At 51.9% G+C, this 21502-nt stretch overlaps 6 protein-coding genes across 6 annotated transcripts; 5 read left to right on the top strand and 1 right to left on the bottom strand.

Moving 5' to 3' along the window:
• Positions 1 to 29: 29 nt before the first annotated feature.
• On the bottom strand, positions 30 to 3138 carry LOC131208652 (glutamate--cysteine ligase). The gene is made up of 4 exons (XM_058201462.1): positions 2805 to 3138; positions 1837 to 2581; positions 1000 to 1758; positions 30 to 932 (listed from the first exon to the last, which is right to left on the bottom strand). The coding sequence occupies exons 1-4, from the start codon at positions 3064 to 3066 to the stop codon at positions 764 to 766; spliced, it is 1935 nt and encodes a 644-aa protein (XP_058057445.1). The 5' UTR covers positions 3067 to 3138; the 3' UTR covers positions 30 to 763.
• A 4064-nt stretch (positions 3139 to 7202) lies between these two features.
• On the top strand, positions 7203 to 8474 carry LOC131209342 (keratin, type I cytoskeletal 9-like). The gene has a single exon (XM_058202392.1). It carries the CDS (start codon positions 7346 to 7348, stop codon positions 8363 to 8365), a length of 1020 nt encoding a protein of 339 aa, XP_058058375.1. The 5' UTR covers positions 7203 to 7345; the 3' UTR covers positions 8366 to 8474.
• Positions 8475 to 9157: 683 nt separating this feature from the next.
• On the top strand, positions 9158 to 9658 carry LOC131207311 (uncharacterized). Its single transcript, XM_058199923.1, has one exon. It carries the CDS (start codon positions 9158 to 9160, stop codon positions 9656 to 9658), a length of 501 nt encoding a protein of 166 aa, XP_058055906.1.
• Positions 9659 to 10390: 732 nt separating this feature from the next.
• On the top strand, positions 10391 to 11662 carry LOC131210054 (uncharacterized). Its single transcript, XM_058203245.1, has 2 exons — positions 10391 to 10648; positions 10723 to 11662. Exons 1-2 carry the CDS (start codon positions 10561 to 10563, stop codon positions 11514 to 11516), a joined length of 882 nt encoding a protein of 293 aa, XP_058059228.1. The 5' UTR covers positions 10391 to 10560; the 3' UTR covers positions 11517 to 11662.
• Positions 11663 to 15154: 3492 nt separating this feature from the next.
• On the top strand, positions 15155 to 15630 carry LOC131210440 (uncharacterized). Its single transcript, XM_058203691.1, has 2 exons — positions 15155 to 15224; positions 15296 to 15630. Exons 1-2 carry the CDS (start codon positions 15155 to 15157, stop codon positions 15628 to 15630), a joined length of 405 nt encoding a protein of 134 aa, XP_058059674.1.
• A 2539-nt stretch (positions 15631 to 18169) lies between these two features.
• On the top strand, positions 18170 to 21163 carry LOC131210439 (uncharacterized). The gene is made up of 5 exons (XM_058203690.1): positions 18170 to 18233; positions 18314 to 18481; positions 18641 to 18709; positions 18836 to 18919; positions 20601 to 21163. The coding sequence occupies exons 1-5, from the start codon at positions 18170 to 18172 to the stop codon at positions 20939 to 20941; spliced, it is 726 nt and encodes a 241-aa protein (XP_058059673.1). The 3' UTR covers positions 20942 to 21163.
• Positions 21164 to 21502: the final 339 nt, after the last annotated feature.

The following is a 21502-nucleotide window of genomic DNA, read 5'->3' as shown; positions in this document are numbered from 1 at the left end:
ACTTACCTTTCTTCGCCTTAAGGGTTTCCCAACAGTGAAGCATCCTTACAACGCAATCCGTGCGTTGATCTCTAATATAAATCTGAATATATTTGTGTATAACAATTGGTTGGTTTTGCATGTTGCGTATCCCGGATGCCATTGTAAGTGAGTGCGAGCAAGATCAGCCGAGTAAGCCGCCATACAACAGTAAGAATGTGCCGGTCGGTGCTCTTGAGCACGCCCCTGGTCCGCCTTTCAAACGTGCACTACTTGTACTTGTAAAACAAAAATATCGGAACATCGCAATTAGGCCTGCGCAATTTTACAAACAAAACTTACCGCTTTTGCTGAATAATTCATTTCTGTGAAGCGCATACAAAACACGCCAAAGAACCGATCGGAACAGTAGCTTTTCCGGACAACAAACTTAACGAGCAAAACCTATTACAAACTAGCTAAAACAGAGGGAAAACAAGTACTTTCCACGGCTGCCGGACACCGCTTTCCCTTACAAATGACATCGAAAACATGTACATGTAACAAATACTGGGCAAAAATGAGCCCAACTAAGTGAAAAATGCATTTACGACGAAACCACCTCGGCCCGTCGTTCATAAGTGGGCTCTTCAGCCCGTACTACCCGCATCCTTTTCCGGAACGACATGCCGGCTGCTGCCGGATCGATCGATCACTTCAACACGGAACTCGAGCCAGGACGACCTCCGTGCGTACGAGAGGTTGAATGAATGGGTTGGCCCCCAATATGCCCGCCGGCCGGCCCTTAACAATGCTTCGTGAGGTGTTTCTCGATGGCGACCGGAATGCTGTCGGTGGTTTTCGAGCTGATATTGTTGCCGAGCAGTTCCGGGCAGGCGACCACACCGTCCTGAATGTCCCTCGCTTTACGCAGCAAATCGTAGCAAATGCCTTCACCGACGACGGAATCATTTCTGCAATGGGGAGACACCGACATTAGATACTCGATTGTAGTTTCTTCGGAAACCACGGTGCACTCACTTGTACTCCGGGTGCGTGACGACCTGTTTCCGGATCCAGCTGGCGGTGGTCATTAGCTCGCCGGAGGCACGCTTCTGTATCAGCTTCAGGTACTGCTGGATGGTGCAGTGCGTGTCGGCATCCACATCCATCGAGCCGAGGTAGCTGTTGATCAATGGCACCAGCCCCGGGAAGGTGCCCTTTCCGCTGATGATCTGATCGATCGTCATCAGCTCATACTCGTCCTCGCCGGTGTCGATCCCATTCTGGGGCTGCGGTGCTGCTGGAACGCTGCTACCGTCCGTTGCGGCGGCCGCTGTTCCCCCGAGGGCGGTAATGTTTTTCTTGAACCAAAACTTCTCCGTCAGCACGGCGCCCCGTTTCTGCGAGGTTTGCATATTTTCGTCCACCTTGCTGATCGGAATGAGGAAATCGAGCTGGTACGAGAGTATGACACGCGTCAGCAGCACGACGAAGCACACGATCGCCGCATTCTCAAAGTCGGTCAACTGCGCTTCGCACGGCCGGAACTCGACCCGCCAGCCGATCGGTGAGTTGGGTGGCGGTGGCTTGAAGCGCATCGTTTGCCAGTTGGTCGACTGAATGTTCTCGAAGTGATCCGTATCCTCGCGATCGTTCTGGTGCACCTTCTCGCTAAACAGCGACACCGAATCGCGGATGAAGAGGTGCGCAATGTGCTGCGCCAGCAGATGATCAATATCGCCCTCGCGGAGCCGCTTGTAGAGTGCTTCATCCAACACCAAAGGCACATCGTTGTATCTATCAGGGAAGGGACAACAGAGAGGAGAATTAGTGGAGTTTGCACTACGGGCGGCATCCGAACCAGGGGTCGCTCACTTTTCACCAGCCGGTGAGAGGTACGAATCGATGGAATCGTAGCGCGATTTGTAGATCCGGAAGCGATCGTTCTTCAGCGGTACCTCGCCCCGTTCCTCCGCCGTTCGGCAATCGACCGAAGCCGATATCACGTTCCACCGGCAGTCCACATCGGTCAGAAACCCTCGGTACACGGGGCTGGCGGCCGTGAGGGCAAGCATTATCGGACACATCGGAGTCAGTTGATCGTAGAGGGTGCGCGCTTCGCTAATGTTGCACGCCTGGAACGTGAGCTGCAGACAGCAGCACCCCATCCCAAAGCCCATCGCATCCATGTGCACGTGGTTCGGCTTCGCCGGGATGCTTCCCTCGACCGGCGTTTTCGTATTGCGGTCGGGGAAGATTGGTAGATCGATTGACACCTTCTCACCGCGCCGTTGGCGAATGTTGCGCGTGAGCGTCTTGAACCGCGGGTGCCCCGGAAAGATGGCTTCGTCAGGGAAAAAATTGGAACGCGCTGCACACGCCTCATCGTCCGGTGTCGGTACGGCCAGGGGAAACGTGAATCCCGGACAACCGAGGCGCGGAAAGCTGGTGATCGACATGACCATCTCGTTGTCCGGCAGTAGGGCGGCCACCTCCATGCGCCGGTAGCGCATGTTTGCCTCCACCACGTTGAAGTGGGCTAACAGCCCCCCGTACGGTTTGCCAGGCGTTCCCTCGATCATGTACGCACCGTATTCCGGGCGCCACAGCGATTTCACACCTGCGGAAGCGAAACAAACGCAGGAAGTTAGAGACACACAACGTGATCGATGGGGGATCTGCTACGCGATACGGAGATGAAACCCGTGCCTACTGGACGTATCGTTTTTATCTCCATTTTTACGCTGGACGCCACCCCTAACAGCGCAGCACGCCCGAAACACGTGAGTCACGTGTTTCGATAACGACACTTGGTCACAATCTGTCGCCCGCCGCGCACTTACCTTGGGGATCGGCAGCCTCTTTTTCATTCAGTTGCGCCAGAATGTCTTGCGCCCGGAGGGACACTTGAACCCGGCGTTTCTCGTCGTCGAAACGCACGATGATGTACTCAACCTCGTCGCCCCACTTCAGCACATCGCCCTGGCGGTCCTTAAGCCGCGCGAACAGATTGATAAACTGCTCGATGCCGTGCTCGCGGACATGCTGCGCCAGCGCCTTCGTTTCGTCCCACGACAGGGGACTTCCTTCGCTCAGCAAACCCATCGGGATGGACGCGTGTGCACGGGGCGCTCGTGAAAAGAGAGAACCGTGCCTCGACAAGGGCTATCAGGGAACGCGATGAGCACGGTCTGTGAGACCGTAATCGTTGCAGGAGAAAGAAAAAAGAAAATAACATCATTAAACAGACTAAATTTAAACGCAATTTAAACGTTTCAAAAAACTTCATTTTGATTCGGCTCGAACGACGTTGTCTCTTATCACCGTAGGCTACTACGATAATCGTTTTAATTTCACAAAATTTCTTCCAACTTAGCAATCCGGGAGGGGCGCACACACTTGCAAGATTTCGTTCTTATCACGGGGTTCTGTCGCAAGCTGGATCGTCAGTCGCCGGAGGTTAGAATTTAACACCCGAGTTCAACGCACGGCCCTGGCCGACGCGGTGGGTAATCACTCATCTATTTCAGTTCAAATTTATCGATCCCCACAACCGGGGATGCCCTTCTATTTTTGCCCTTCTTATCGGTACTTGAATGAATTAAGTTGTAGTACTTTTATCATTTCTTAGCAATAGTGAATCTACTACCGAGCAACGGAACCATTCCATCATGCTCTAACTACTTCGATCCCGTGTTTCACGGTTTCGCGTGCGGTGCGCAACAATTGGTTCCCCCAAGCAAACCAACCAGTTGCACGCTGTTTGTGAGTGTGCGGTGCGGTGTGTGTTGTGCGGTTGTTAAGAAAACATTCAAGAAACATGTCCACAATCGGTTGCCCAGGGTTACACGCCGCCGTCCTCTCGCTCTGGTGGAGAAATCGTGACATGACAATTTTCAAGTTCTCCTCTCTGCCTGCTGCCCGCTGTTCCTGTTCAGATAAATCAGTTGGCACAAGAGCAGTCACTGTGTTGAGCCTTTCTTAGTAAGACAAACGATTGTGAAATCGGTCCACGAAGCCGTTGAATTACACCTATGGCACGACGCTGATGTAGCGCAGAACATCTCAGTTGGCGGGTCAATCGTATTCCAAATTGATGCTTTTGCGACCTTCAGGCAACAAGAGGATTACGCAATGTGCAAACCCCTCCATTGGCACGCTGCGGCACGAAACCGGCATCCGTTCGAACCGAACAGTAAAGCATATGATCGCACTACATGCACGCAAAGGTCACGATCTACTGGAAGCCGATGGGGTCGACTAATTAACTGGCGATGTGTTACTGAATGTTTTCACTTTCCACAACACTGTACAGTTACCATCGCAACCTTGTTGAAACTACCAACATGACTATCATCGACTGAACAAAAACTTACAAAGTAACACTAGGAAGCACACCGGAACACCGTATACTCGTTGGCAAAAAGACGTTATTGGCCACCGGAACGTACGACTGGCTTTGCTTTCAATATGTTCACCGTTAACACCACTAACAATTTGACCACCGCTTTCAATCGGGATGCAACGATAAGCAAAACTGAACTGCTTAGTAATCAATCTTGGAGGCGTTATTTCGTTGAACGCGATGCGACCGGAACACGCTGCCGTCCTGCACGACGGTCCACTAAATACTAACACTAGCCTCCGTTGGTCAAGGCGTTAAAACCGTCGCGGCCACCGTTATCCGTATCTGCCCTGTGTCACTGCACCGCGCGGAAAGCCGCCGATGAGGGGAGAGCGCTCCGGCAGATCGCACGCCTTTCAGCGCTACGTAACGTGGTTTTCTCCTAGGTATCTTCCAGGTCCTGCACACGCAAGGCTGCGACCATCGCAAGTTTACTTTTAAAGCGCTCTATCGGTCGGGCACCGCTCTCCAGATTAGTGCAAGTAATTGATGACGAATGCTTTTGGTCGCACGATGGTCACTTGGATGCTCGGATGGAGTGCAGCCGTTCTGCTAGGGATCTGCTCCAATGTTCATCCCTGACGAGCGCAATACGGAATGTTACGAAATTCCGGTACGGTGTGCGACCCGCCCTAATTGCGAAGGCCTTTTTTTAGAAACCGGTGAATCTCGTCTTTTTCTATTTGTTTATTCTCCGCCGACACTGCACCTTTTCCACGCACCCTTACGTCACTCCGGCGCCGCTGCGAGGATGTTCTGGAACGAACGGTTTTGTTATCGCAGTGATCGATGGAAGGAGCAGATTCTTGCGGCCAACAATCTCGCAAGTCACGATGTTGATGATGTCACTATAAATTTCGGGCTCGAATTCACGGTGGAACCCGCCGCGCGCCGCACAGGACGGGAGATAACACTATAACAACAAACACGAAAACCACATGCACCACAAATCCGGCCCTTTTCCCCTTCAATCCGGCGACCATGATCAGGAACTGTCAAAAGCCAAGCCAACAACCAACTGTCAAATCCACTGTTTTCTGCCAGACGGAAAAGTTCGATAACTTTATAACAAACAACATAATTTACTTGTTCGCTACTGAAAGTGTTGTTTCTTAAACCTCGGATTAAGAAACTATCGTGGTTTCAGGTTCGTGTACCGCGAAAATATGTTAAATGTTTGTAAACAGTACTACATTGCACGCGAGTGTACTAAATATTGAACGCAAGCGCGATTGCACGCAACGCAAGGTTCTGAAACTGACTTTTTAAACGTCTTTAATTCAGTTTTTAATTTCTACAGTCATTTTCCTTTTATTGTTTTTCAGTATTGCAGTAATTTATTAAGTCTGTTTCGATTTGATTCCTTTTCGCTCTTTACAAAGAAAACTTAAACAGTTGATCCTATTCCATTGGCTGTTTGACAAGGCATTTAGCAAATCTTATTTCGGAATTTTATTTTACCAATATAATCGTTTATCGTCGCTTACGAAGTTATCGGCTTGCGAATCAAGCAGCGTATTGATATTCATATATTGTACCGTGAAATAATAAAAATTATTGTTTAGCGAGGCAATTAAGAAACCGGTTATCCGGTTATGGTGTTCTAGACCTGTTGATTATTTCTTCTCTTGCCGGCCACCATCACAAATTCTCACACAGCGATTGATAGAACGGCAGACTCTCCCCACTCACGTCTGGTTTGTTTGAATTTTGGGATACCGTGAAAATGAAAAACCGGATTTTTGAGAAAACAAACGTTCGTCGTGGTTTCCAAAACTCGGCGAGTTCAGTGTTGATTCTACGCCAGTCGGAGATCATCATTAGCTGTATGGTCTTAACAAAATGCTCGTAAGAACGTTCAGCTCGATGTTCGCTTTGGTGCTGGTGGTTACACTAGCTGTCGGCGTTGCTACTGGAAATCCCCATCGAGTGCGTAGAGGTGCGTAAACAACACTCCGTTAGGGTTTAATCGATCTCAACCGTAAGGGCAATGTGCCCATAAAACGGTACTTTGATGTTTCTCTACTATCACTGCGAAGACTCCATCTTATTTCATCCTTCAGCAAACAACTATAATGAGCCTGCGGTTCGAGAGCTTCCACCGACGTTCAGTGTCGTTCAACCAGAGGTGTTCTTCGTGTCCTACGGTGCCAGTAACCCCAACCCGAGAGACATAAAAATTACGCCACAAACGCTGCTGCATCATGTTGCCTGAAACGAGCTCACGCTTCCCTTCTTCGACGCCGTTTTTGCGAAAAATAAAATAATAATCAACTAAGGCATGTCACTGCACAGTATACCTTTCACTACTATTATTAGTACACTGTCACTAGAATAAGTTATAGGAAAAACCACTCAATTTTCATGAACTTCATTTAAATTCTCCAGCATTTTACCGACTGAAACTCTGTTTTAGCTCATCTTACAGGCAGTACTTCTCTCGAAGGTGAGCTGAAGTCAGGGCCAGGGCTATGAGCACCGGCACCGACGGAGGTTAGGCGAGCTTCCTTCCTGCGGTCGTCACCCAAGTGGAACCGGTTCCGGTGGCGACAGATATGTATATCTTACGCACCAAAACAAGTTCCGAAACCGGTAGACCGGCTTGACGGAGCATCGATCAGCGTAGATCGATCGGTTTTCGGGGCTTTCCCAGCGTCGCGGCGAGCCAGACAGCTGACGCGAAGGACAGGTCCTCTGCGATTAAAAGGGAACTCGGAATTACCCTGGAACGGCTGCGCCGTCGTCGTCGTCGTCGTACTCGGCGAAAGCATTGGCTCCTATCGGCTGTGTTGGTGAAACGTGAAGCATCCACTATAAAAGCCTAGAACATGCCCCAGAGCGATCTAGTCCGAGCGCTATCACGGCCAGCACAGCTTAGTCGAAGCGAAGTGCAATCTTCAACTACCGTCGTCGTTTGTTTACACTTTCCGCGGAACATCCGTTATTTGGTCGGAACGCGATCTCCACAACATCAGCGCAATGCAAGTGCAGCTCGTGCGAAATGTTTTGCTTCTCTCCGTCGGTGCGTTGCTGACGGTGCAAGGTTATCCGGCCGATCTGGCCCATCACGGTGGCGCAGGAGGTAGCAGCAGCACTAGCAGTGGCAGCAGTGCAGGAAGTTCCTCCTTTGGGGCCGGCTTCCCAGCGCTGCCCCAGTTTGCGCCGTTTGGTCCGGGACTCCAGTCACACCAGCCTCTGGTTGCCGGCGGAGGACTCCACAGCCCCGGCTGGAGTCCGGACGTGTTCGGTAAGGCCGGTGGTCATCCAGTGTTCCCGGTGCATGGTGGAGGGGGCAGCTCCAGCAGCAGCTCGTCCTTCTCGAGCTCGTTCTCGTCCGCGCACGACGGTCACTCCACCAGCGGATCCAATGCTCAGTCCCAGTCGATGAGCCACGGTGCAGGCCACGGCAGTGGTGGCGCTGGAAGTAGCTCCGGTAGCAGCGCAGGATCGCAATCTACCTCCCACGGTGCGCACGGACACGGTGGGCACGGGCACGGTGAAACCGGAAGTGCCTCCGGAGCGCAGTCGAGCAGCCAAACCCTACAGCAACACGGCCACGATCACCACCACGCTGGTACGGGTAGTGGGGCCAATGCGCAGTCCCACTCGGTGGGGCAACAGGAGCACGGACACCACGGACTGGGCGGTGGTAGTGCAGCGGGAGCGGGAGCACAATCGCAATCGCACCAAGGTCATCATCATGGTGGCCATCAGGAGCAGACAGGCAGTTCGGCCGGAGCGCAATCACACTCGCAACAGGCCGCTCACGGGCATGGTCATGGTGGGGTGGGCAGCGCGGCTGGCGCACAGTCCCAATCGCAGTCGAGCCAACATGGCCACGGACAGCATCACGGAGTGCACCAGGGTGGCCAGCCGTCGGGACATCACTCGACCGGACACCACACCGGGGACGGCTACGGAGTCCGAGTCAGCACCAACGAATCAGAGGATGGTGCCGTGAAGAAGACCGAAAGCGAAGCCTGGGTGTGGAAGGATTAAGCGGAGCTCCGTAGCTCATATTTATATATTCTCTGTACACATGACACCGAGCATGGCTCAAGAACTAAATAAATTCATACCGAAATATTATTCTAAACTGGGCAACAAGGACTTTCTATCTGGCATTTGGATGATGGGCTGAGATGAAGCAATAACCGATGAAGCAGTACTTCGGCAGTCGCCTTGAGATTTGACTCACGACAGATTTGCGGTCCACTATTGTTGTGAATTAACCTGACCTAATCCATGCCCATCGTCTGATAAGCCGCCCTCCTATTGGACGCACTGGTTAGTTTTGTTTTGCAACACAAACCTTGGGCTTATCGGTACGGACTGGAGGATGTTTACGGATCATCAGCGCACTATCAACAACCGAAAACCCCCGAACAGCTAAACCCCAACTGATATGGCGTCCGGTCCAGAGCTTTTCAATTTTGGAAAACATTGTGAGACAAGGCCACACAGTCGGTGTTGAAGATTGGTCCTGGAACGTTCGCTGGTGGTGTGTCTGAAATGAACTTTCTTTTCGCTAGTGCGATGATGTTGGCGCTGGGACTAGCCGGAAGTAGTCCTACGGGTGCTGCTTCCGGAGCGGGAGCTGGTGCTGGAGCAAGCTCTGGAGCGGCAAGTACTGGAGCTGGCTTTGGGTATCCCGGTTTCGGTGGATTCCCACCCGGGTTCGGGTTTAACGGAGCACCCGGGCAAGGGTTTGGATTCGGCCAAGGATTTCCTTTCGGACAGCCGTACCAACCCGGTTTCCCGATGATGGGCCCGGGAATGCCGTTCCCTGGGATGGACCCGGGGCAGCGCCTAGGAGGGTTCGGTGCCGGATCGTCCGCCGGTTCCCAGTCGTTTTCGAGCAGCGGATCGTTCGGTGGTTCCGGCGCAGGAAGTGCCGCCGGTGCCAGTTCGCAATCGGTTGGCCACCAGCAGCCAATGCACGGGACGGTCGGTACCGAGAGCTCCGGATCGGCACACACTGAGCACGGGCCGGGTCACGGAGGTTTGGGCACGACATCGAGCGCTGCCGGAAGCTCCAGTCAATCGGGTGGCCACAGCGGTCCTGACCACGCCGGTAGTGCCAGCGGTGCCGGAGCTCAGTCGCAAAGCACCTCCTCCGGTCACGGCATGGGCGCTGGAACCGGACCTTCACCGACCGGTGGAGGACGCCATACGGAGGTGAACATTGGCAATGGGCCCGGCGACAACTTCGGAGTGCGCATCAGCACCGACGAGTCGGCCGACGGTACCGTCAAGAGGAGCGAAAGCGAAGCCTGGGTGTGGAAGAGCTGAGCCGGAAATGGCACCATCATCTGACCTCACAGCCCGTACAGCCAACGTGCCCGATTAGGATCGATCGTGGACAGCATACCGCATCGCCGTTTCGTGTTAGTTTCTTACCATCCTCAGAAGTTTTGTTTTGCCAACCGCGATCCTCCTGCCATCGTGGGGTTTCTCCCCCGGCGGGTTTGTTTTTGGTGCCGTCAGACAACCCGCCGAACCACCGGGGATTAATCTCTCGCACCCTCATTTCTCGCGCCGGATGCTGAAAAAAATAAAACCTCATCTCGCCAACCTGGTGGACGGTGACAGGAAAAAAAATCTTTCCGTGCCGTGACTTTTAATTCTCATTCAATCGCCCAATTTCGTGCGTAAGTCTCCAGGAACCAGGAACCAGAGAGGACCCGGTTCTTGCGGCTCTCGTGACTTGCCGTCTAGTTCGGCCGGGCACCGGAGGAACGGATGTGTCAGGAAAAATAAAACTCTGCGCGCTGTGCCGATCTTTGGTTGTCGATTGTCTGTCGGTTCTGTGTTTTTTTTTGCTCGTCTGTTGTTTAATCCCCCGTCGGGTTTCCACCAGTGCCGTCCGAATCCGATAAGGTCTTCGCTCGTAGCGATCTCGCTACGTGTGTTGAATGGCGAGACCTGGTGCTTCGGATGCTGCTGCGCACTATAGGGATGCTGGGAGTGTGGGAGAACGGCACTCACGAACGCCTCGGCCAGCCGATCGCGTTCGATGGATCCACCTCCTCGACCCGGCCGGTCGGCCGGTGGTTGGTTAAAAGCGGAGCGCAATGAGCGTAATTGACTCACATCGTGTGGGTTACTCTGCCGCTCGGAAGTTCGCGAACCGAATCAAGTGCTTTTTCCCGGGCACAACGTCTGTAGCCCAGCCAGTGTAGTTCGCTCGATCGATGACCGTCACAGGTGCTTCCGGTTCCGCCGTTATGTTGCCACACGTGGCGCTGGCTTTCGTGGTGATCGCGTTCGGTCACCATGTCGGTAAGGACCGGCCGTTGCTGTGTGGTGGACCGTTGGGTGATTGGTTGTTAAACGTTGCTTAATCTCCCCGGTAGCCGCTTACAGTACGTTCAACATCAACCAGTACCCGCAGGCGCAGGTGAATGCCTGGAACCAGGCGTGCCGTAGCTTCCAGGCGCAAGCATTCGCTACGCAGGCGCAGCAGAATCAGTTCTTCTCGAACATGTTCCCGGCGGTACAGCTGCCGCCGCTACCGTTCGCCGATTTGTGCTCCCAGACCGGATATGGGTTCGGTGGATCTGGGGTCGCTGCCGGGGCTGGAGCCGGTGGAGGAAGCTCCTTCAACAATCGCTTCGGCGGTAACGATGGTGGCTATGGCGGCGGACAGGGTGTTAGTATCAGCACTAGTACCAATGGTTTGGGCCAAGGCGGTACCGTGGTGTCCCACTACGGCAATGGAGGGTCCACTTCCAACTACATCCCTCACGGACAGCCAGGAAACTATGGAGGTGGTGGAGCAGGCGTTGGTTTCGGCAACCGATTCGGCGGAACGGGCCAAGGAGTCAGTGTTTCCAGCTTTGGCACTGGCAACGGAGGTGGGTTCGCTTCGGCCAACAGATTCGGAGGATCTTCCGATGGACACGGCGGTTCCACGTACTATGCATCGACCGGTAATGGCGGAGGCACCGTCAGCTCGTTCAGTCCCAACGGAGGAAGCTTTGCTTCGGCCTCCCGGTTCGGTGGAGGAAGTGGTGGCTTTGGTGGTGGCTATGGCGGTGGGTACGGCGGTGCAGGCAACGGTGTATCTGTCGGATCCAGTGTGTCCTCTACCAGCAACGGTGGTCACGGGGGATCGGTTCAGACCAGCGTCTACAAGCACCACTACTGAAACCTTCACACGCCATTAAGGAAGGTCCCTTCTTAGGAGTTATTGCCGATTTATTTTATCTCACATTCAAGTACTGCGCCGACGGGTGATTGGAGCGCCGAAAACAGAAACAATAAAGAGTTTATCTTGATTGTAGACATTTTCAATCGATTATTTTGTAAACTTTTTGATTTTGCAACCATTTGTTTAAAACAATTCGATACAACAATTAAATATTAAATACAGACATATTTTTAATACAGACTTTCTAACTATCCGATCGACGGCCGAAGTGTATTTGATCGATGTAGCGTAACATCGCTCATCGCTCTCGTAATCCCTTAATGCTTTTATAATATGTAACGTGCATCCGAAATACCCGAAACTAATAAAAGCCAACAAATTATGTATTAATGCGATCAGCCTAGTTCTAATCCAATCAAAAGACGGTGCGTCCATCGTCGGGTGATCAAAATTCAAAAAATGTAAATCGGAATAAAATCCATAGGCTCCCCACTCAATTACGTGGACCGATGATCTTCGGCGAACGGGCCACGGTCAACGTAAAGCAAAAAATGAAAACAAAAAACATTAACACTCATAAGGAAAACAATATATTCAAAACAACGCAAACTAGACAGTGCGTGGCGCAAGGCGGCGTCCGGATGGTGCCCTGGAACCGGTTTACATTCGCGTTTAAGATGTGTGCTGAAAAAAGGAAGAACTACGATTTTATTTGTGCAAAAAATCCTCACACACCGACCGCCTGAAGATCCACACAAGCCCAGCGGGCCACACTGAAACGGCACCACAAACGGCCCAAGTTCCACCGCTCTTCCCACTAGAACCGGTATGCGGATCGATCGTCCATGAGAGGCAAACAACAGGAGCTCCCTTAGAATCGTCGGACGCATCGCAGATCGTAGATCCCGAAGAGGATCGTCGGAGGCGATTAATTGAAATCCTCGTCTTTCCACGAAGTAGCTCGAGTGTAGTCCTCAGTCCAATCATTCGCCATTAATTTGATTCCTTTTTACGCCTCAATGATCGGAAATTCCCAACCAAAGTGGGGACTCGTTCCCGATCGACTCGCAATGTTTGATCTGCTTATTATCTGCCTGAAAAATACAATGAATCGGACCAAAACGGCACGCATCTCACACAGCAAATACCGAACGATCGCCGGGACTTCCCGCACAACATTGTTGATTTTCTTGATGAAAATTCACCGCGGACCGGTTTTTTTTTTCTGCAGCGACTCAGCAACTGTGACTGACCCTGTCGGTTGCCTTGTCACGCAAACCACACAAGGTAACCCGGCCGAAGGATGTTTAAAAATCTGCTCCACGCTGCTGCTAGTATCATTTCAAATGCACGAAACTTGTGTCGGTCGGTCGTAATCCTTTCTCCAGCACAAAGGGTTTACTTCCGGGCCGAACAGGTTTGGGGCTCATCCACTGATGTATATCCCAAAATATGGTCGTGTGCTCTACCGTCAAGAACGGCGCCATGTTTCGCCGTCCAAGGTTCAGTCCCGAATACCGGAACCCGAAGCCCCAAGAATGAGCGCTACTAATAAATCACACGATCTTCTCCGAGCGTAACCAAAGTCGTGATAGTGTCGTGTGTAGCCCACGACAACCTTGAGCCGGTCGCCATATTTACGTGCCGCAGCTTGAGTTACGTTTTACACACATCGCGGCTCAATTTTTGACCAGCCGCACCAGTCCCTGGGAGACGGCCTTCGGCCCAAAACAATATCAGCGTTCAGGGGGGCGCGTGGTCCTCGGTGTCCTCCACCTTCTCAATGATTCTCCACCATCCAGGGCCGCCGTTGGAAGGTGTTCTTAAATATTTACAGTATTTTTGAACTATTACATCCTCTCCGGTTTAACTGGGGGTCGGCCAAGGGAAGTATTGAATATGTTGGGCGAAGGCAGGGTAATAGTGGTTTGTTTTCTTGCAAACACGAGCATCAGTTGGACGCCGCAGGGTCCACAAGCAATGTTCGATTCAGCCATGACAGCAACATTCGAAAAAATGGCTCTTTGCTGGGGTTCATCTTTGAATGGTTCCTAAACAATACTGAGTTGAGCCATTCTAAAATTCTACGAGATATGTTTTACAGCATAAAGTTGTACCCAAGTCCAACAACCTGCAGGCATTTATTGGTAAAGTAGGGGAAAGTTTCTTTGCAATTGATTGAACATTTTGCTAAAATGTCAGTTTGCTGTGAGTGAAAGAAATAGAAATATTTTTTTTTAAATTATTTTATTAATTACGTTTGAACTACATTTTCAGACTTGGAAGTAAAGATTTTACAATTACGGCCGAAGAAATGCCCCTAGATCTCTAGATCAGTAGAGATCAGGCCAGATCAGAGCAGAGAGCACTTTCCTTCATCAGATCACCGCTTAGATCGATTTATGACTTTGCAAAAACTTACACTTTCACAGCTTTTTTCGTTATACAATCGTCGCAAAGTGCAATTAAACACCGATCCGATGGCGCGCTACAGTAACCGATGGCCCAACGTAGCAGCAGCAGCAGCTTTCTCCCCAAATTCTGTCCACCCGAACCGACCGCCGAAATCGAAAAGGGTAAAAGGCAAACCGGAATATACTAGGCACAGGCACAGGCCGTCGACTTTAGCTCCCCGTTCGATTGCACGGGAAAACACGCGCCACAAAAAAAAGGTGGACACAAAATTCATCGATTCGAAGTAAAAACCCCCAAAACTTTCGATACAAATCGTGTTCGGTATTTGCATATCCTCACGGGCCGGCCAGCCACCCGTCCAGGCACTTCCTAAGGGGACGCTCGGTCGTTATCGCGGCCAGGGTGTCGTGTTTGGTGACACAGCCCAGCCCAGGTGGAGGCTTCGAGCAGGTTTCCGGCCGAGCAGTAATCGCCCGACTCAGTGGCAGTGGCTTACTCGAAAGCCGGTTATGGACGCACGAAACATCCCATCCGAATAAAAGCAAAACAAATAGAACGCGGCGAGAGCGAGTCTGGCTGATAAGTGAATTTGCACCGAAGCCGTACTTTTAATGCCGGAACCGCGGGCCGCCACTAATGGCCGGTCACCCACACTACGCCATCGACGAGACGATGATCACAAAGGTACACACGAGATCCGCGATCTACGGGGCACGGCGTGACCTAACCTCTCCAGCGGCACAGGTCTTGACAGGGAGCGCGCTTCGGGGCGATGGTCTCCAGCGACTTCTGCGGACTTACGGGCGAAACGAAGTGCCTCGATCGTGGATCTTCGGCGATCTTCTTCGTCTTCGGCGGCATTTAGATGTGTGGGTCGGATGGCGTCGTCCGGCTGCTGGCTGGCTGGCTGGCTGGGTCTGGAAAACTGGTCTCAGCGAACCTCCCGCCCCGGCGCACCACAGCCCAAACAGCGCCTCGAAGGCCCTTCGGGTGAAGGAGTGGTGGTGGAGGCCTGTGGAGTGGCGGTTCACGATGTGTCGCATAATGTGATAATGTGGCGACGGTCGGCGACAGTTCGTCGCCCGATATATAAAGCCATCTGTCCACCGGTGCTGCGATATTATTCGTCCAGCGCCAGCTCTACAGACAGCATCCGCCATCCGTTCGGCCATTTTTTGTTTCGTGTGTACAGTGCGCAGTGTTGCCTCAGCTTCCCCAAGATGAAAACCATGGTTTGTGCCCTCGTCCTGGCCGCAGTCCTGGCCGTTGCCAACAGTGCCCCGTACCAAAGTGAGTGTCCCCGGCAGGAGCAGAGTGAGTCCCAGATTTGAACGTTCCTCGTTTTCGAACTCGATTCACAGTTGCCTACCTGGTTCCGGTCGATGCTCCGGTAGTGCGAGTAGCTCGCTCGCCACAGTTCGGAGGTAGCGCGGCCAACGCTGGTGCGCAGTCCTTCAACCAGGGCGGTGGTTTCCCCGGTGGCTTCGGAGGTGGATTCTCTGGATCGGCTGCTAACGCGGCCTCGCAGTCGTTCACCCAGGGCGGCGGATTCCCCGGTGGTTTCGGCGGTGGTCTCTCCGGATCTGCTGCATCGGCCGGAGCGCAGTCGTTCTCCGGTGGTGCCGGTGGCTTCCCCGGATTCGGTGGATTCTCTGGTTCCGCTGCCAACGCCGGTGCCCAGTCCTTCAGCGGTTAAACGCAGCACCTAGGGAAAGCAGCAGCCACAGCAACATCCAATGTGCTGCAACCACGACGACGAGGACGACGACGACGACAACTACGCCGGATGGGGAATCGGAATCGATTCGATGGCCCCACGCTTTGACTGACGGTCCGGATTACGTTCTAGAAATCGGTAGTCTGTACAAAACACACACACATAAACACAACAACAACCACACGCAAGACAGAGACACGAGCAAAACACAAAACGGAAGCATCACATTCCGATGGCACCCATGACACTGGCCTAACCTCTCAGTCGCGGTTTGTTGTCCGGTGTCCGGTGTCAGAGCCAGTCAGAGGGGTAGTGATTCACCTCGATGGCCATCCGGCACCGTCCGCCACGATCGCAGGAGCAACGGGCGGCAGCAGCAACGGGTGGCCGATTGTGATACGGTTTTTATGGTAACATTATTCCGCCCGCTTACGTGTTATTTTATAAAAGCCGTTTTTTTTACTTGATCTTCTCGCTCCCGAGGAGAAGCAACCCCAATCGTTGGTGATACTGTGTTCGAAACAATCGATAATAAATATGTCAACTTTCCGTATAACGTGTGGAGCACGAAATCGTCTCTCGTCCGAAAAGGGGATAACCCATCGGTGGGTTCGCGCAAGAGCAATGTGTCTGGGACGATGTCTGGCTCGGAGCAATTTCGGACAGACGATCGGGGTTCGTCGCCACCTACCTGTGGCGTTGAAGTCTTTTATGGGTGTCAACTCGACTCGGTGACCTTCAGTTTACGACCAGAGCTAGCGCCATAACTCCGCTTTGGTGGACGATGCAGAACACGTTGATGTTCTGTCTGACCGCTGGACAAAACAAGCAAAAAAGTTTAAACAATACTGAAAGGTTTATTTACAATAATATACGTAATAGCTAGATTATGATTATTATGAGCATGTGTTTAGCCTCACGCACTGAGGATCTGATATTTTAAACCTCAAGAAGATGCGCGCTTCACACAATTATCCCCAATTAAGGCGCTCGCATCCCGGAAGAGATCGTTTGTGGTCGAATATTCCGGCGAATTTGCGACCTACCACAATAGTCAAGGTTGCGCAAAATGCGCAAAATCCGGCGATCGAGTGAAGGATTGCTAAATGAGGCCCATCGAGATCAACAATCGAATCGACTTGAGTGCCTATGTCTTGAGCTCTTCATAGTATAAACATAAAAGAGGAAAATGAACAAAGATGAAATTGATCCTCAACATCGGCAATGGCGCAAGGCGAACGGTGAACTGGTTTCGGGACGGGAAAAGCCTCCCGTTGAGCATGGAAACCTGTTCGCAGTCCGAATGCTGGGAAAACCCTGCCGCATCGCCACAGAGAAACGCAGGCTTCTAGGTCGGGGAGTATTGTTTTAGATTAAGCTGTTCGATAATCATTCGCTTGAAAGGCCGTCGCTGACCGAAGCAACATAGCAAGATCGCTCTATATTTTTTTTATGATAGCTTCTCACTACAGTTTAGGGAAGTTCTTTGAGGGACTTGCTTTAAGAAATAAGAGCAGACTTCCCGCATATTTTGTTGAAGTCAAATTGAAGTTGAAGTCGACACAAGGGCCAACCAAACGATCTACTCTTCAGATCTCGGTCCCCAGCTATCTAAAATACGGCTCCGATCACGCAGGCAGCGGGCAAGGGCATGTTCAGATGTCAACAAAGAACCGTTGACAACTTAAACTTGCCTATCAATTATTTAAAAAATCAATCTTCGAACCGATCGTCGCATAGCACGCGTTGCTGAAATAAATCCCTCTTACCCAAGACTGGTAAAGGAGTGATTCAAAGAAGTCAAAAAGTTTCTTTCTCCCTTTTCACGTGACAGATACACGTTCCATCAGAATGACCGCAGCGGATGGCAGAGTTCCCGATGATAGCGGTTAGCACAAAGCGTTCTCGTTGGCTCGGCTCCTTAATCCCAAACCCGAAGCTTATCCCGAAGCGGTTCCGTAGCAAATTCGCGGCCGTGATCTTGAGTTGAAGAATTGGGCCCATCAATCATCGCCACAGAGAAACCGCCTCTGATTACCGCTGCCCGGATCATGCTCGCCCGTTTCTGCGAGGTCACGGTTTGGGCGTCCAGGAATTGGCGCGGGATCACGGTGCTGGGGATGGGTTGAAAAGTGGATTGCATCGCACTGGCAGCCCCTGTACTTCGTGCTGACTCACAGCCCGCAGCCGCCATAGAAAGCGATGTTGATGATCATGGTAGATGATGATCGGCGTATCGGAAGAATGGAAATTGCGCAAAGATCCCAAAAGTGAACCCCCGAGTGGTGGCCCTCCAGAACCATCCCGCTGGTCCTGGTCTTTGCAATTAACTCGCCTCGTCAGCCACCGATCGCCGCAGCTCCGTGCCGATATAAATACGGCTAGGATGCACCTAGAGGATCAACATTGCGCAATCGTAAGTCAAGTCGATCAAACGTCGAGCGTGTCCCGTCGAAAGTGTTGTTGCTGTTAGTCCCGAGTGTTCCCGACAGGTAGAGTTCTAACGTGTGGCGCAGACATGAAGTCGTTCGTCGTCTTCTTGGCCGCCATAATGGCCACCACTTCGGCGTTGCCGTATCAGCGTAAGTGGAACATGAAACGGGTCGGAGCTGTGGACCACGTGGAATCCCGGACCTAATGGATTCGGTACCTCTCTTTGCAGTGATTCTGTTCGATGAAACCGATCTTCCGATCCGCGTCGTTCGATCGGCCTACGGGGGCGGTGGCGGAGGAGGTGATTTTGGGGGTCTGAGTGGTAGCGCGGCCAACGCCGCTGCGCAGTCCTTCAACCAGGGTGGTGGTTTCGGAGGCTTCGGAGGAGGTGGCCACGGTGGTGGTGGTGGCCACGGAAGTGGTGGTTTCGGAGGACTTTCCGGGTCGGCGGCATCGGCCGGATCACAGTCCTTCAACCAGGAAGGTGGCTTCGGAGGTGGCCACGGAGGAGGTGGCCACGGTGGTGGTGGTGGCCACGGAGGTGGTGGCCACGGAGGTGGTGGCTTCGGAGGACTTTCCGGGTCGGCGGCATCGGCCGGATCACAGTCCTTCACGCAGGGCGGCGGTGGTCACGGTGGAGGCAGCTTCCCCGGATTCGGTGGATTCGGCGGATCGGCGGCCAATGCCGGGGCGCAGTCCTTCAACCAGGAAGGTGGCTTCGGAGGTGGCCACGGAGGTGGTGGCCACGGAGGTGGTGGCCACGGAGGTGGTGGCTTCGGAGGACTTTCCGGGTCGGCGGCAAACGCCGCTTCGCAGTCGTTTTCGCAGGGCGGTGGTGGTGGCTATGGTGGTGGTTATGGACACTAAACTGACCAGAGACGCGGAAATACACGAGCACGCTTAAGAACACCATTGTTTCGCGCACCTTTGAACTTTTTCGACCCATTTTTGTTTGTGCTATCGAATACGTCATCATTCGACGAAAAGAAAGTATTTTGCAACGAAAATGGACATACAAGAAATGCCGAAAAAATAAACGACGAATTGGAGGTTAAGTAACGCCGTCCGATGCACGCCTTCATTTGTTTTGCCGAAAAGCCAACCAATCGCGGGGTTCCATCTTTTTTGTCCGGAGGTCAATTCGCAATCTGCTCCAAGTCTTCCGGTCATCCAGTGACTTTGGTGTGTCTTTTCGCGCAGACCCCATTGCGCTTGTTGACCTCATTTTGCTACCACAGTGCGGCAAGCATGTTTCGGTACTTCGGCGCAAAATATGGAACGGACCCTTCGTCAGCTACAGGCCCGTTGAAGCTCTTAAGGGGATCATATTAGATGGCACCAATTAACCAGATCGAGAAAACATCGTGTTGACCAGTTCAAAAAAAAATGTTTCTTTATTGCCTCAAAGTTCGAATAAAGTCGTTTCAGTTTATTGTGGAGTATTTGACCTTATCACTCAACAGTCGTTCTCTTTCGCTTCACTGAAAACCTCTTTTGCGACCCAGAAGTTTTGACGGCAATATTATCGTTTGAATAATATAAAACTCAACCGGATTTCCTTGCGTGTTGTCTCAGTTTCGAAATACGCTTGTCGCACTGTGAATTTGGCCGGGTTTGTTTGCTTTCGGACCGATGGTTACATATTTTGGGCAATCTTTTTGGGCACTATCAGCTGTTTAACCCAAACAGGCGAATCCGGTAAGAACAGGACAACCATCAGGATGATAACGGAACCATATTCAAAATAAATTATGCAACTCAAAAAAATTGACGATTTAAGCTGTTTTGTATTTCGAAATATTATGCTTTTAGTGAAAAATGGAGAAACAAACTGGTAATGCTGGTAATGCTAATGGTAATGGTAATGGTAATGCTAACAAACTGGTACTAATATTTCGTATAACAATCTACAATCGACAGAGAAGATCCCATCATTCGCGTATTTCTGTTCAAGGGAACCAAAGAAAACTACTTCGGATGTTAGGAACCATGAAGGTGTATCGATTATGTGAATCTTTCCACCGATTCAAAAGTACAAAAATTCATGCTGTCCAGTTTCTGGGGGAAACCCGTGTGGAGAGAAATGTCCCATTTCCTGAGGGAAAATCCAACAAAACTGGAATGAATGTTCCACAGTTCCACTTTTGCAATGGACCGTTGCTTTGATTTTCATCCCCAACATTATCGCTAGCCATAAACATTGGCCAACTACTGCCAGCGGAGCTGATAAGCGGAGGGTTCAGGATTCTCTGATGGCCTGCGGATGATGCACGATGGGCACCGTAGTATAAAATCGAACCGAGCCACCGTCTAAGCTATCAGTCTCGTTCTGGAACTCCCTAACCGAAGTTGTGTGACTTTTGCACTTACCAAAAATGAAGTACTTCATCGTTCTGCTGGCCTTGGTGGCGGCCGTGAGCTGTGCTCCAATGCAGGGTACGTTGCCGGACTCGTAACTTCCCCAAATGTTGGCCTGACCACTGACTGTGCTAAACGTTTCTCTTCGTCAGCAGAAGGTGAAAGCCGTGTCACTCGTCAGCTGCACGGTGGCGGATTTGGTGCCTCCGGTTCGGCAGCAAACGCTGGAGCACAGTCGTTCAACCAGGGAGGTGGCTTCGGGCATGGTGGCTTCCCCGGACACGGTGGTGGCTTCGGAGGATTCTCTGGCTCGGCAGCATCAGCCGGTAGCCAGTCGTTCACCCAGGGCGGTGGACACGGTGGATTCGGTGGATCGGGTTCGGCAGCTTCTGCCGGTAGCCAGTCCTTCACCCAAGGAGCCGGCGGATTCCCCGGTGGCTTCGGTGGTGGTCTCTCCGGATCAGCCGCCAATGCCGGTGCTCAGTCCTTCGGAGGATAAGCAGCTCGGCCGCGAGCAAGCAGTCCACCGCCTAACGGCGCCAGTGACTGCGAGGATGAACGAGTATTAACTTCAGTCGAATGAAGCTCTTTCGACGCTCCCGTCAAATGGCCACACGCTAAGGATTACGTTACGATCACGCCAGCAAACCAGTTTAAGGTGCAATGGAAAATAAATGCACAGGAGCAGTGGAAAATAAAGCCACAAAATGTGGAATGTAATTTGCCGTCGTAATTATGCCCCAATGCCTTCCGACAAGTTCGGCCCACTATCTGGTTGTTCTTGACATGGTGCACCCCAAGAAAGGGACTCGCTTTCTCAACGATCACCCTGAAGCAGACAGTTTGATCCCCCTCCATCATCTGATCACGATCTTTACGGTCGTGTGAGTCCCAGATTTTCCTTCAACCACCAGGTACTTATCCTTCATTCGGCAAAAAATCGACTACAAGAGTGGAGCGTCATTAAAATACTGTTTTGGGATGTCCTCGCTCCGGGCATCTTCGCAGCATAATGGGTTCGCCATTACGCAATCGAGTATTGCATCGTTGAAATTTAAGC

This window comes from Anopheles bellator, chromosome 2, assembly GCF_943735745.2.
Source record: "Anopheles bellator chromosome 2, idAnoBellAS_SP24_06.2, whole genome shotgun sequence".
NCBI classification, from domain to species: domain Eukaryota; kingdom Metazoa; phylum Arthropoda; class Insecta; order Diptera; family Culicidae; genus Anopheles; species Anopheles bellator.
This window is presented reverse-complemented; position numbering and strand designations above follow the sequence as displayed.